The 12,582-nt window shown below is 56.0% G+C and overlaps 1 protein-coding gene across 2 annotated transcripts in view; it reads right to left on the reverse strand.

Annotated features, from left to right (window-relative positions):
- Window positions 1-3,982: 3,982 nt before the first annotated feature.
- LDLR (low density lipoprotein receptor) overlaps window positions 3,983-12,582 on the reverse strand; it is a 31,483-nt gene continuing 22,883 nt past the window's right edge. For both annotated transcript variants that reach the window (XM_025915767.2, XM_086699062.1), the window contains exons 13-18: window positions 10,880-11,021; window positions 10,619-10,771; window positions 10,190-10,372; window positions 7,511-7,588; window positions 6,324-6,481; window positions 3,983-5,697 (exon numbers count right to left, since the gene is read on the reverse strand). In XM_025915767.2, the coding sequence (XP_025771552.1) occupies window positions 5,662-5,697; window positions 6,324-6,481; window positions 7,511-7,588; window positions 10,190-10,372; window positions 10,619-10,771; window positions 10,880-11,021 (750 nt within the window). In that variant the 3' untranslated portion in view covers window positions 3,983-5,661. The remainder of the gene's footprint in view (window positions 5,698-6,323; window positions 6,482-7,510; window positions 7,589-10,189; window positions 10,373-10,618; window positions 10,772-10,879; window positions 11,022-12,582) is intronic.

Genomic DNA, 12,582 nt, shown 5'->3' on the forward strand with positions numbered 1-12,582 from the left:
TCATGGAGGAGGAAACCGAGGCACAGAGAGGTCAAGTTATTTGTATATGTTTTCACAGCCAATGAATGGTAGATCCAGGGTTTGAACTGGATCCAGAGTTTGTGTACTTAACTCCAACTTTCAGTTCTCGATACTGTTGCTCTTGGGGGAGGCTCTGTAGGAGGCCCTGGTGAGGCGGTGTCATCGGAGCCCAGACCTGAGCCCCCCCCCCCCCCCCGGGGGACAAAAGTGTGGAGACAGTGATCCGGGCAGAGGGAACAAGTGCAAAAAGAACTGGGAGAACTGGGAGGCCTGAACGTTGAGGCAGGGGCTCTGTCGATCGCATGGGGTTGGGAGAAGGGAGTGGTTGCTTGATCATGCAGGGCCTGCAGTCCACAGTAAGAGCTGGAGAGACTCTTCAGGTTCCAGGCAGGACCCCAGAGTTGGGGCTCAGGAAAAGGGAGCCTGACGACAGCCTCTTAACACAGGCCACCTTGCAGCAGCCCAGCATCTCTAGGGGGCTAGTCTTGCTGTCTGCCCCAAGCTCCCCGCTCCATCCGGCATTGCGTGGGAGCAGAGGCTGGGGGAAGCAGAGCAGCTGGGCCTTGGGAGGGCGGGCCTCGGGTGGGAGGGAGCCCCTCCACCCAGGGCAGGAAGCAGAGCTGAAACCTGAACTGCCTGGAGGGGAGGCTGGGTAGGAGCCAGGAGTCCCAGGGGCGGCCCCGCCTCCAACCCCTCCACCCCACTCGGCTGCCCTGCTGGGCAGGGTGGATGATGTGACCAGGGCTCGCCACAGTCGGAGCCCTCGGCCTCTACTTCATCCCTACATCCGGGAATTCACTTCCTGGGGGAGGGAACGGGGCACTGACTCCCACGGTGGGGAAGGGGCGGGAGGGGGAGGCTGCAGGGGGAGGGCAGTCTCCCCTCTCCCCCATGGACCTGGGCTCAGCCCTGCAGGCTCCAGCCTGACTCACCACAGGCAGCTGTGGTTTGGGCTGCAGGGGGGCGGGGGGGGGGGGCGCAGAGGACACGGGTTGGGGTATAAGCTTAGCTGAGCAGCTTCCTCCCACCCCCGACCCTGTCCTGGTCAGAGCTACTGAGCCCCCAGAGCCGGGAGGACAGCACGGCCAGCCCCCTCTACCCTGTGCTGGGGTTGACCGCCCCCAGCTGCAGAAGGCGTCTGGCCCCTGCAGACCCCGCACCCCGGTGGCACTGAGCCCGCAGACCAGGGAGCTGGCACCAGGGCAGTCTTACTTGGGGCCTTCCAACGGGGGACCCCGTTCTGAGCCCAGGGAATCCGCCTCCCCCCCCCCCCCCCCCCCCCCGCTCCTCGCAGCCAGTAGGGAGAGGCGAGCGTGGCATCTGGGTCCCCCCTCCCCGACCCCCGAGCTCGTTGACCCGAACCTCCCTTTTCCCATCTGTAAAATGGGCGCTTGATACTGTCCTCTCCTCAGAGGGCCACACCAAGGAGCATGTCCCCAAGAAGGGTATGCTCTTGTCATGAAGCTCCGAGTCCCACGTGCCTGTGCCACATTCAGCGATGCGGTGGGAGCGCCCGGGAAGGATTTTAGTCACTGGTCCTGTTTCAACAGAAAACGGCTGGCCTGAGCCAGACACCAGAAACTTCCATCACCTCTGGCCATTCTCACGTGTGCCCTTGGCCCGGGACCCCCACCCCCACCCCCCACCTCCCGCTGCATCCTCGGGCCACCTCCACGCCCCTTCCGTTCGCCAAGCCATTTATGTTCCATTTGTCCCGTTTGCCACGCGGCTGAGCATGAACTCAGTCAATCAACCAATTATCGACCGTCCGTGTGGGGCCCCGACGCTTCCTGTGCGGTCTGTTCAGTTTTCACCCCCCAGAGGCATTTTGGAACCTTTCCAAGACAAAAGGCGGAAGGAAGGAAGGAAGTGCCACCCTGTGGACACAGAAAAGATAACAGTCCCTGCCGCTCCCGGTGTCCTGCAGGCATGCGCAGAGCCCCCTACACGGCCTGAGGCTGGGAGGTGGGGGGTTAGCATTGACCCCAGTTTCAACTGGGGAAACTGAGGCTCTAATGGGCCCAAGGTCACCCGTCTCCACCTAGGTGGCCCGACCCAGTGTGTTCTCCTTCCCAGCTCAACTGGGTCGCCTGCTCCCAGCCCGTTCCTTCCTGCCTTCCCTTTGCCCTGGGAGACAGGGAACCCCGATCCCGAGGCCCTGCTGAGTTCAGCCAGTGGGGGGCGCTGGCGGGAGAGGGCGCCGGGAGGAGGGGAGACGCCGACTCCCTTTTTCTGCCGTAGACAGTGTCTCCTGGGACACTCCCACCAGCTTCCCTCCCGGGTTCCAGTAACACCAGCCCCACCTTACACTGTTGCTCATTTCTGGCTATCTCATTGTTCTCTTGTTTGGTCTTTATTTTTTAATTTTAGAGAGAGCTCAAGAGCGCTACTGGGGTAGAGGGGCAGAGGGAAAGAGAGAGAGAGAGAGAGAGAAAGAATCTTAAGCAGGCTCCGTGCTCAGCATGGAGCCTGACATGGGGCTCGATCTCACCACCCTGGGATCATGACCTGAGCTGAAATCAAGAGTCAGAGGCTCAACTGACTGAGCCGCCCAGGCGCCCTCCCAGTTTCGTGTTCAAAAAAAAAAAAAATGATCATTTAGTATTATTTTAAATGGTGTCCCAATACATATAAACATCACATTTGCCATCTTACCCCTGTTTAAGTGTCCAATTCAGGGGCATCAAGTATGTTACCATGGCTGGCATCCCCACCACGCGTCTCCAGAACTTTCAGCTCTTCTCAAGCTCTGTCCCCATGAGACACTAACTCCCCAGCCCCTGGCTCCCACCATCTACTTCCTGTCTCTACGGATGGGACTCCTCTAGGGACCTGGACTGGAACCCTAATCGCGCGAGGTGGCCTGTCATTACGGCTTGCCCCATTTGGTCTGTTATACTTGGTTCCCGGGATTAAGTTCCATCCATTGACCTGCTGTGCTCCTGACTGTACCCCAGCTGCTACGTCTAGACTGTGGTTTGACTTGCCATGTTCAAGGACAGGGGCCCTAATTGCCTCCGGGTCCAGACTCCGGTAAAGCCTGGGTGCACGAGAGAATGGGGGTGCGTGTACCTGGACGCCCACAGCTCTAGCCAGATGTCGCCACAGTGGAATTTGAGGGCAGATTCGCTGGAACTCACGGTTATTTGGATTTGTGTTATGAAATCTCTTGCTTTACATCTTTTAAAATTTTTTTAAATATTTATTTTTGAGAGAGAGCATGAGCGGGGGTTGAAGCAGAGAGAGAGGGAGACAGAGAATCCGAAGGAGGCTCCGGGCTCTGAGCTGTCAGCACGGGGCCCGACGCAGGGCTTGAACTCACAGACTGTGAGATCATGACCTGAGCTGAAGTCAGAGGCTTAAGGGATTGAGTCACCCGCGCACCCCCTCTTGGTTTGTATCTTAGCAACTAATTAGGTGGGTGTTTAGCCTTGGTCTCCTCCTGTAAGAAAACTTACACCAAACCACCCCCGGATCACTCGTGTTGATCGAGCGAAGTGCGAAGGTCTCAGCCCCGGACACTCTTCCCCTCATTTGTGCTTCTGGATTCAGCTCAAGTGTCACCTCCTGAGAGAATCCTTCCCCGGACTCCCCCCGCCGGTCACGTCTCTCTCCCTGTTACCCTGTTTAACATCCTTCCAAACTAATGTCGTCAGCCTCCATTTCCCCTTCTAAGCTGTCAGCTCCTTGAGGGCAGACTCTTCTCTTTTAGTCACTGCAGTGGATAAAATAAAAAGGCCCTCGCCTGTATCACAGCCGCCCAGATGTAGTTCAGTGGGACGAGCGTGCAGACTTAGCAAAAAGTCCCAACTCGGGGAAGCGCCCCGGAGCCCGCAGCCTGTCCTGAGCTCTCGGGAATGTTCCCTTTCCAGAACCGCCTCCTGGGAAAGTCCCGCCCATGTCCAGATGGAGGAGCCCAGACAAGGAGGGGAAAAAGAGCATTCCAGGAGGAGCCAAGCGGTTCAGTTAAGAAATTTAATCGATCACAGTAAGACATTCAGGCTATAAAAACGTTCTATACAGTGGTTGTAAAAAGCGGTACCCATCCCCCAAAACAACCCAACACGGACCCATTTCTCCTGAAGGGCTTCGCGCGAAGCCCGCACGAATCATCTTTGTACAAAAGTTAAGAGGCGTCTCAGAGACAACTTCCCCCCAATGCAGAGCCCCCAGAGGGGTCACAGATGCAGCAACCAGGGTTTGCAAAAATAAATAGATCTCTGTTTCATATATATAAGTGATAAATGTCTAAAGAATATACAAAGTGCAAACGTAACAAAAAGCGCACCCCCCCCCGCCCCCGCATCTGTACAGCAGTTTATTTACATGCTTCCGAAGGAGAAAAGGCTTTCACAGTTTCCTGCAGAGTAGGACGCAGTGCTTAGTGGTCATGCAGTGAACGTGGACACTCCCTGGACGACTTTAGGCAGGAATCCACAAGAGGCTCGCACTTCTTTCTTTGGTGGTGAGTGTGACATGTGTGATAGGATCAGAAAGTTTGGTTTCCGAAGTCCCATAAGAATGGCCAAGCCCAGGGGAATGCCTTGCAGGGCTAAAGCGAACCGTCTTCTCGCGGGGAAATTAACAGCCCAGGGGCATCTGCACAGAAGCGGCCACACGAGCCGGAGAGTCGTGATTGTGACTTTTGATGGGGCGGGGGAGGGAGGCCCCAGACAGCAGGCTCATCCGCACGGACCCCTCCCACCCGGAACAGAAACCAGTGCAAAATAGTAAGAACGTCGACTTGACGCAGGATACGGCCCCGAACGAAAAAAGTGCAAGGGGACCTGGAAGGAGCTGGGGTCCAGACAGCCACACCCAGAGTGATGGGTGCTCTTAGAGGTTGGCGGCCGCTGCCTTCACGCCTCGGGTAACGGGGTAGCTCAGGCACTTAATAAATATTAAGGACGATCGGTGGCTCGGGCTCTCTCTGGGAGCTGTCGCGGTTTCGGCGAATGGAGGCCCCCCCCACCCCGGGATGCTGCACTTGGCCAGAGCCACAGCGACGCCAGAGTCCCGGCGTCAAGGGAGGGCATGAACCTCGCTGGGGAAACCCTAGTTTGATCCAGATCTGGGGGGAGCAGAGCAAAAGCTAACTCTGGCCGTCCAGCAAGGCAGGGGTGAACGCACTTACTCCTGAGTTTGGGGGCTCGGGCTAGAGAGGCGGGGGTCCGGCAGCTACCCAGGACCCCGGGGGTAGTGCCTGCTCTCGCGGTTCAAAGCCATGTGCCGCCTCTCCCCCTGTGCTCCTCCGTCAGTGCGTCGGGAGGGGGGGGGGGGAGAAGTGAGCGGTCCCCGGAGGGGACAGAGATGTCCCCCCAGCTCCTTTGGCCTGCTCTTCTCCGCTATTCCTAGAGGAAGAAAGAAAGAAAAAAACCCAACCCCAACCCGTTGCGTGTGCGCCGTCGGAAGCCTGTTCTGCCTCCCAGAAGAATAAATATATAAAACAAAGCTCTGGCAGGCAGGCCAAGCGGCTGCCGGCGCTGAGGCTGTGGCCACCAACAGTGCTTTCGGTCACTTCTTTCTTTGCAGGGACCAGGAGGAAGGGTGTGGCGCGGGTCAAGGGTCCTGGGAGAAAGTGTTCTTCCTGCCCGCGTCGGGCAGCAGGTTCCGGGGAAGCACAGGACTCGAGGCGGCGGCTCAGGCCACATCGTCCTCCAGGCTGACCATCTGTCTCTGTCAACAGAAAGATAAACGCCGGAAGCGATCAGTCCAACATTCGGTAAACATGGCAAGAGGCCACCTACGCCTCCTCGCTCCCTCCCGGCCCCACCCCGCGGCCAGCCCGGCCCATCTCGGGCCTGAACCAGCACACCGGGTTCCACCCTGGGCTCCGGGCTCCCGACCTGGGGCTCGGTCTTTCCTCCCACAGCCAGGGGAGGGCGCCTGTGAGCCCCGAGCCAGGTCAAGTCCCTCCTCTGCTCGGAACCCTCCGTGGCTCCTACCTTCTAAGAGCAAAGCCAGAATCCTCCCCATGGCCCACGAGGCCCTGCTCCGTCTGCCATGGTCCCTGTCACTCGGCTCCTCCCTCGACAGCCCCCAAGCCCCCCGCTCTGGCCACCTCTGCGTTCCTCAGGCACACCAGCCTGCTCGAGGGCTGTCCCTGCACAGGGAGACCTGCCCCAGCCTCCTTATCTAAAATCGCACTCCCTCCCTCCCTCCCGGCCCCCACTGGCTTTCTTGTTTTCTTTCCTCTCCCGATCCCCTGTCCCCCTGCCGGTCCCCCACCACTGGAGCATCCCGGAGGACCTCACAGCCTTGCAGGGAGGAAGGGGGCCTCCGGGGCGGCGCAGGGCACCCACCGAAGGGTAGGTGTAGCCGTCCTGGCTGCAGCAGATGTGGACCTCGTCCTCCGTGGTCTTCTGGTACACGGGGTTGTCAAAGTTGATGCTGTTGATGCTTTTCAGCCGCCAGTTCTTCCAGAGAAGGAAGGTCCCGAAGCCCAGGAGGATGAGCAGCACTGCAGGGCGAGGTGGCCCAGCCCGGTCAGCAGGTGGCCCCAGAGCCCTACGTCCCCAAGTGATGCCGCCTGCAGACTCCTGGCTTCGGACTTCTATAGGGTTTTTTTTTGTTCCAATTTCAAGCCATACTTGTCCACTGCGGGGTCGGGGGGGTGGGGGTGGGGAACCTATCCATACACATGACCAATCTCTAACTCGAAGCCCGCTGTGACTGGCTCGCCCCGGAAATACCCGACCGCAGTCGATTCTTCCAGGTGCTTCTGAGTCATGGGGCTCTTTCAGAAATGGGACTGTTCTCTATGGACACGGCCAAACTCATTCTCTTCTCCATCTGGGTGCTCTCTGCCTCATTTATGAGGGGACCCCTGGGTGGTGCACCCTGCCCCTCCCAGATCCAGGGGACAACCAAGGGCTCACCCAGCCAGGTTTGTAAAAAAAAACAAAAACAAAACCTGGCCACTGCCCAGGGCGTGGGACAGCTTCAGGCTCTGCTGGGAGGACACAGGGTGGGGGCCTTGTTCGGGAGGCAAGGGTCCCACTGCCACCTGTCAACTCAGAGCCAGACGGCCACTGGGCACTAAAGTGCAGGTCCTGTGAGTGGGCTGGGGGTGGGGAAGGGACACCTCGGAAAGATTTCCTTAGAAAAGGAAAATCAGGTGTGATGCTAACGGAGTTACGATGGACAGGGATGGGAGGGTGTAGAACCCCCCAAACTCCCCCTACAAGAGCAGCGTTTGCCAGGAGGCGCCCCTCCGGTGGCGGGAGGCTTTCCCTGCAGCCCCTTTCCCGCAGCTGACCCAGCGGCGGGGACAGCTGCGGCCCCACGGCCCAGAAGCGGCCTTACAGCAGGCGCTCGACCGGATTTGTTGAGTGAATGGAGCTACAAAGGGGGCCGCAGTGATGAACAGGGCACGTGGGCGTGGGGGGGGCGCCCCCATCCTGTGCGTACAGGTGGACCCGACCGGCTGGCTGGGCAGGGCGGTCCTCTGGCGGGGAGCGGGGAAGTGGGGCAGGCCCGATGGGCTTACCGATGGGGAGGATGACGTACAGGGCCCCCACGCTCCTCGGTCTCTCCTCGTCTCCTCTGCTGGCAGCGTCGCCCAGGGCTGCTCGGGAGAGGGGAGAAAGTGAGGCTCGGCTCCACAGCGAGGGCCACGGAAAACGCGGCAGGTGTGCGGCCGCCAACACGCGCGAGAAAAACGCCTGGTGCTGCTCGGCGTCCTTAAAAGCTCAAAGCGACTTGGAGGGACTCCCGGGTTTGGGAGGCACCACGCTGGGGCCTTATTCATTAGCAGACACGGTTATGGAGCAGATTTAAGAGGGCCCATCAGCCAAGCGTTACGAGGCTCTGGGAAAGGGGCCAACGGTCTGGGAGGCAAAAGCCTGCAGGTACGTTCTCAACAGTTGGTGAGGTCGCTGGTGGAATTTTTCACCCTGGGTCTGCATTTGATGGAAATGAGACCGTTCTGGGTGGGGCAGCGGCCACCACGTGACTCCATACCGTGCAGCAACCCCAATGCCTGGCTTGGATCGCGCCGAAGCGCCCTAGTCCTGTCTCAACTGTCCCCAGTTAATAAATATTGGGGGAGACCTCGTTACACAACCATGAATGTGCACCTGAGCCCTGTAAGGGCCCCGTGCAAATCAAAGTTTAAAGTCCTTCAAGCAGGCAAACAGGCTGGGAAGACTGAAAGGCCACACCTGGGTCACATGTACGTAGGTCACCAGTTAAAGTCAACCCCACCTGGGTGCATGGAATTTCTACTTTGACATCGGCTCAGATTTAAGAAAACTTTTAACAAAAATAACTTAAGGTGGGGTGCCCGGGTGGCTCAGTCGGTTAAGCATCCGACTCTTGATCTCGGCTCAGGTCATGGCCTCATGGTTCATGAGACTGAGCAGAGAGCCTGCCTGGGATTCTCTCTCCTTCTCTCTTTGCACCTCCCCCTCAAAGTAAATAAATAAATAAACATTAAAATAAATAAATAAATAAATAAATAAATAAATAAATAAATAAATAAATAAGGCAGCAGCAAGATCTTTGATCAGTCGGTTAAGCATCCGACTCTTGATCTCGGCTCAGGTCATGGCCTCATGGTTCATGAGACTGAGCAGAGAGCCTGCCTGGGATTCTCTCTCCTTCTCTCTTTGCACCTCCCCCCTCAAAGTAAATAAATAAATAAACATTAAAATAAATAAATAAATAAATAAATAAGGCAGCAGCAAGATCTTTGAGAAGTTTTTCCCCTTAAAAGGACTCATTCACCAAAATCGAGACGCCCTAGACAGGCCTGTTTGTGAAATGGGTTTTCAAGCAGGGGCACCCCCAAGCAAAAAGGTTTCCCGGCCTCCCTTGACCACAGCAGTCCCCGCTTTACCTTGTTTATGGTTGCACAGGGGCTTTAGCTACTCTGAGTGGGGGAAAATGTCTGAAACTTGCTGATGCACCCCTTTCTTTTCTGGCCAAAAAAAAGTCTAGGGGCTCCATTTTCCAGCTGATCGAACTCCAGGACAGGGGCCCTCTGGTGGCCAAAGAGATGAATGGCAAGTCTTCCACTGATGTCACTGAGAGCCCAGCTCTGACCTTGAGACTGGTAGGGTGAGGACAGCGAGGCCCTACCCACAAGCAAAAACTTAGAGCCTCCCCCGTCTCCCACCAAAAAGACTTCAGTAATCAAGTAACATCCTAATGTGTGTGGTGTTTTTTGGGTTTTGTTTAATAAAAATTAAGGCCAAGATCCCATGACAAAGGATCACATTTTTAGGAAGACAGGATCTGACTCTACACTTGCCTCTTTGAGACCCTGGCTCTGATCAAACTATATTTACAAAACCAAGTGTTTGGCCCATAGTTTGGTGATTTTTTTTTTTTTTTTTTTTTTAATGTAGTTGGGCACCTGGGTGGCTCAGTCGGTTAAGCATCTGATTTTGGCTCAGGTCAGGATCTCACGGTTTGTGGGTTCGAGCCCCCCATTGGGCCCTCTGTTGTCAGCTCAGAGCCTGCTTTGGATCCTCTGTCTCTCCCTCTCTCTGCCCCTCCCCTGCTCATTCTCTCTCCCTCTCCCAAAAATAAACATTAAAGAGGCACCTGGGTGGCCCAGTAGGTTAAGCATCTGATTTTGGCTCAGGTCATGATCTCACAGTTCGCAGGTTCAAGCCCTGCATCGGGTTCTGTGCTGACAGCTCAGAGCCTGGAGCCTGCTTCCAATTTTGTGTCTCCCTCTCTCTCTGCCACTCCCCTGCTCGTGCTGTCACGAGTGTGCTCACTCTCTTGAAAATAAACAGTAAAAAAATACTAAAAAAAAAAATAATGTAGTAAAATATTATTTAAGTGCTGGGCTTTTGGTACGCCCTCAGATGGTGCCCAAGGAAGTGCCTCACCGCCTCACCCTGGCCCTGTTGGGCAAGTGCCTGAAAACAGGTCATCAAAGGGGCCTCGATAATGTTTCAGGTCCCTGTGCCTGGAGGACTCTGGGATAAGCCACCACCACGCACCCAAAGCCTTCACATGCCTTAGGGGGGGTTGGCGGGCACGGTTATCAGCCCCATTTAACAGAGAGGGGAACGGAGGCTTCCGCGAGGCACAGGCCAGGTCAGAAAGTGCAGGGGTGAAAGGTAAGCCCACTCCATCCCTTCACCAAGATTCCCTTGGCCCATCGAGATGCCCGAGCTGTTAAACCAGGGCCCAGGGTAGTCCCGACGTCTACCTTGGTGGGACACTGTCACCATCTCAGGCGTGGTGAACTCAGGGCTGGCCACGGACCACGGGCCGGCTGTGTGCTTTGGCCCCGCGGTTGGGGGGCGCACTGTCGTCCTCACGGCTGTGGAGCGCACCGTTGGCCTGACCGTGACCGTGGAGGTCGCCCGGGGGGTCACGACAGGTTCGGGCTCTGAAAGAAGAAACATCTCCTGAGTGCCCCGCGGCCCAAGTGCCCCTCTGATAACTGTGCTGCTCGTGACCACGGAGAGGAAGTGCGTGCCATTGGCCACAAAGAAATAAAATGTAGTGAAAATTGAAACCCGCTAGTAACGGTGTTGTTATTCCATCATTGGTTGTACTCCAAACGGGAGATTCACGAGTGTTACAGACACAAGGGTGGCGGAAGCAGGACTCGTGCCCAGGCTGGTGCCCCTACCTATGAGGCAGCTCCTCATGTCCTTGGCCAGCAGCATGCCATCCGGGCAGGCACAGGTGAACTTGGGTGAGTGGGGGTTGATCTGTGGGGCCGGGAGACACAGGTACTGGCAGCCACCGTTGCGGAGGGCCGTCCTCTCACACCAGTTCACCCCTGAGGCGGAAGAGGCAGGGAGTCAGGGTGAGAACAAGATTAGAAAATTCTGGAAAGTTCCAGAAATAGCAGGGAAACGGAGGGGGGAGGCAGTCACCCCATCTTTACCTCTTGGCTGTGTGAGGTTGTGAAAAAGGACAATGTCCTCCGGGGACAACAGGTTTTCTGCTAGCAGATTAATGTCTGAGCCGGTGAGGCGGTTGGCACTGAAAATGGCTTCGTTGATGATGTCCGTCCAAAATACTTTATCCTATACGGGCATGAAGAGATGGCAGATCCCATTAACCATGGGCAGAGGGCACACGAATCTCCGGGAAGCAGCAGCACTAGGTGGCACTAGCCTCGTTTAGTTTTTCTTCAAAAAAAAGTTTCGGGGCGCCTGCGTGGCTCAGTCGGTTGAGCGTCTGACTTCGGCTCAGGTCGTGATCTCACGGTCCGTGAGTTCGAGCCCCACGTCGGGCTCTGTGCTGACCGCTCGGAGCCTGGAGCCTGCTTTGGATTCTGGGTCTCCCTCTCTCTCTCTGCCCCTCCCCTGCTCATGCTTTGTCTGCCTCTCTCTCTCTCTTTCAAAAATAAACATTAAAAAATTTTTTTACAAAATAAAAAAGTTCTAATTGTGGGGCGCCTGGGTGGCTCAGTCGGCTTGGGGGTCCGACGGCTTCGGCCCAGGTCACGGTCTCACAGTTTGTCTGCTGACAGCTCAGAGCCTGGAGCCTGTTTCAGATTCTGTGTCTCCCTCTCGCTCTGCCCCTCCCCTGCTTACTCTGTCTCTCTCAAAAATAAATAAAAACATTTTTAAAAACTCAAAAAGTTTAAATGTATAAAATACACACAAAACTGACCATCTTAACCCTTTTTCAGTGTGTTCAGTAGCATGAAATACATTCACATGGTTGTGCAGCCCTCCCCACCACCCATGCCCCAAACTTTCTCATCTCCCCAAACTGAGACTCTGTCCCCATGAAATACTGACTCCCCACCCCCTCCCCCAGCCCCCCCCCATCTACTTCCTGTCTCTATGGATGGGACTCCTCTAGGGACCTCATGTAAGTGGAATTCTACAGGGGCGCGTGGGTGGCTCAGTTGGTTAAGCATCCGACTCTTGATTTCAGTTTAGGTCATGATCTCATGGTTCATGAGTTCCAGCCCCACATCTGAGGTTCGAGCCTGCTTGGGATTCCGTCTCCCTCTCTCTCTGCCCCTCCTTTGCTCGCCCGCATGCGCACTTTAAAAAGTTTAAAAAAAAAAAATGGAATTCTACAGCATCTGTCCTTCTGTGTCTGGCTTAGTTCCCTCAAGGCTCGTCCGTGTTGGAGCATGTGTTAGAATTTCCTTCCTTTTTCAGGCTGAACCACATTCCAGTGTATAGATACACATCTTGTTTAGCAGATCGGCTCTGACGGGACACCCAGGTCGCTTCCACCTCTGGGCTGTTGTGAATCCTGCTGCTTGAACACGGGTGTACGAATATAGCAACATTTCCTCAGAGCCGTTCTCTGCTGTGGCGCTACTCGGGCCAGACAACCCACTTTGGCTGGTCCCCTCTTCTCTTTGAAGGGTGGTCACCAGCCTCTATCCACTAGGAACTAGTAACCCCCCCTCAAGTGCAACAACCAAAGTCTTCAGAAAGTGCCAAATGTCCCCTGGGCGGCAAGATGGCCTCCAAGTGAGAATTCCTACTCTAAGACTCTTTTGGAGAGGGCGTGCTCGGAGGGCTCTGTTGGGAGAGTGTGTGACTCTTGATCTCAGAGTCTTGAGTTCGAGCCCCGCACTAGGGGTAGAGTTTACTTAAGAAAAAAAAAAAGAAAAGA

Source organism: Puma concolor, chromosome A2, assembly GCF_028749965.1.
Source record: "Puma concolor isolate L17-30 chromosome A2, mPumCon1.1.hap2, whole genome shotgun sequence".
NCBI classification, from domain to species: Eukaryota; Metazoa; Chordata; class Mammalia; order Carnivora; family Felidae; genus Puma; species Puma concolor.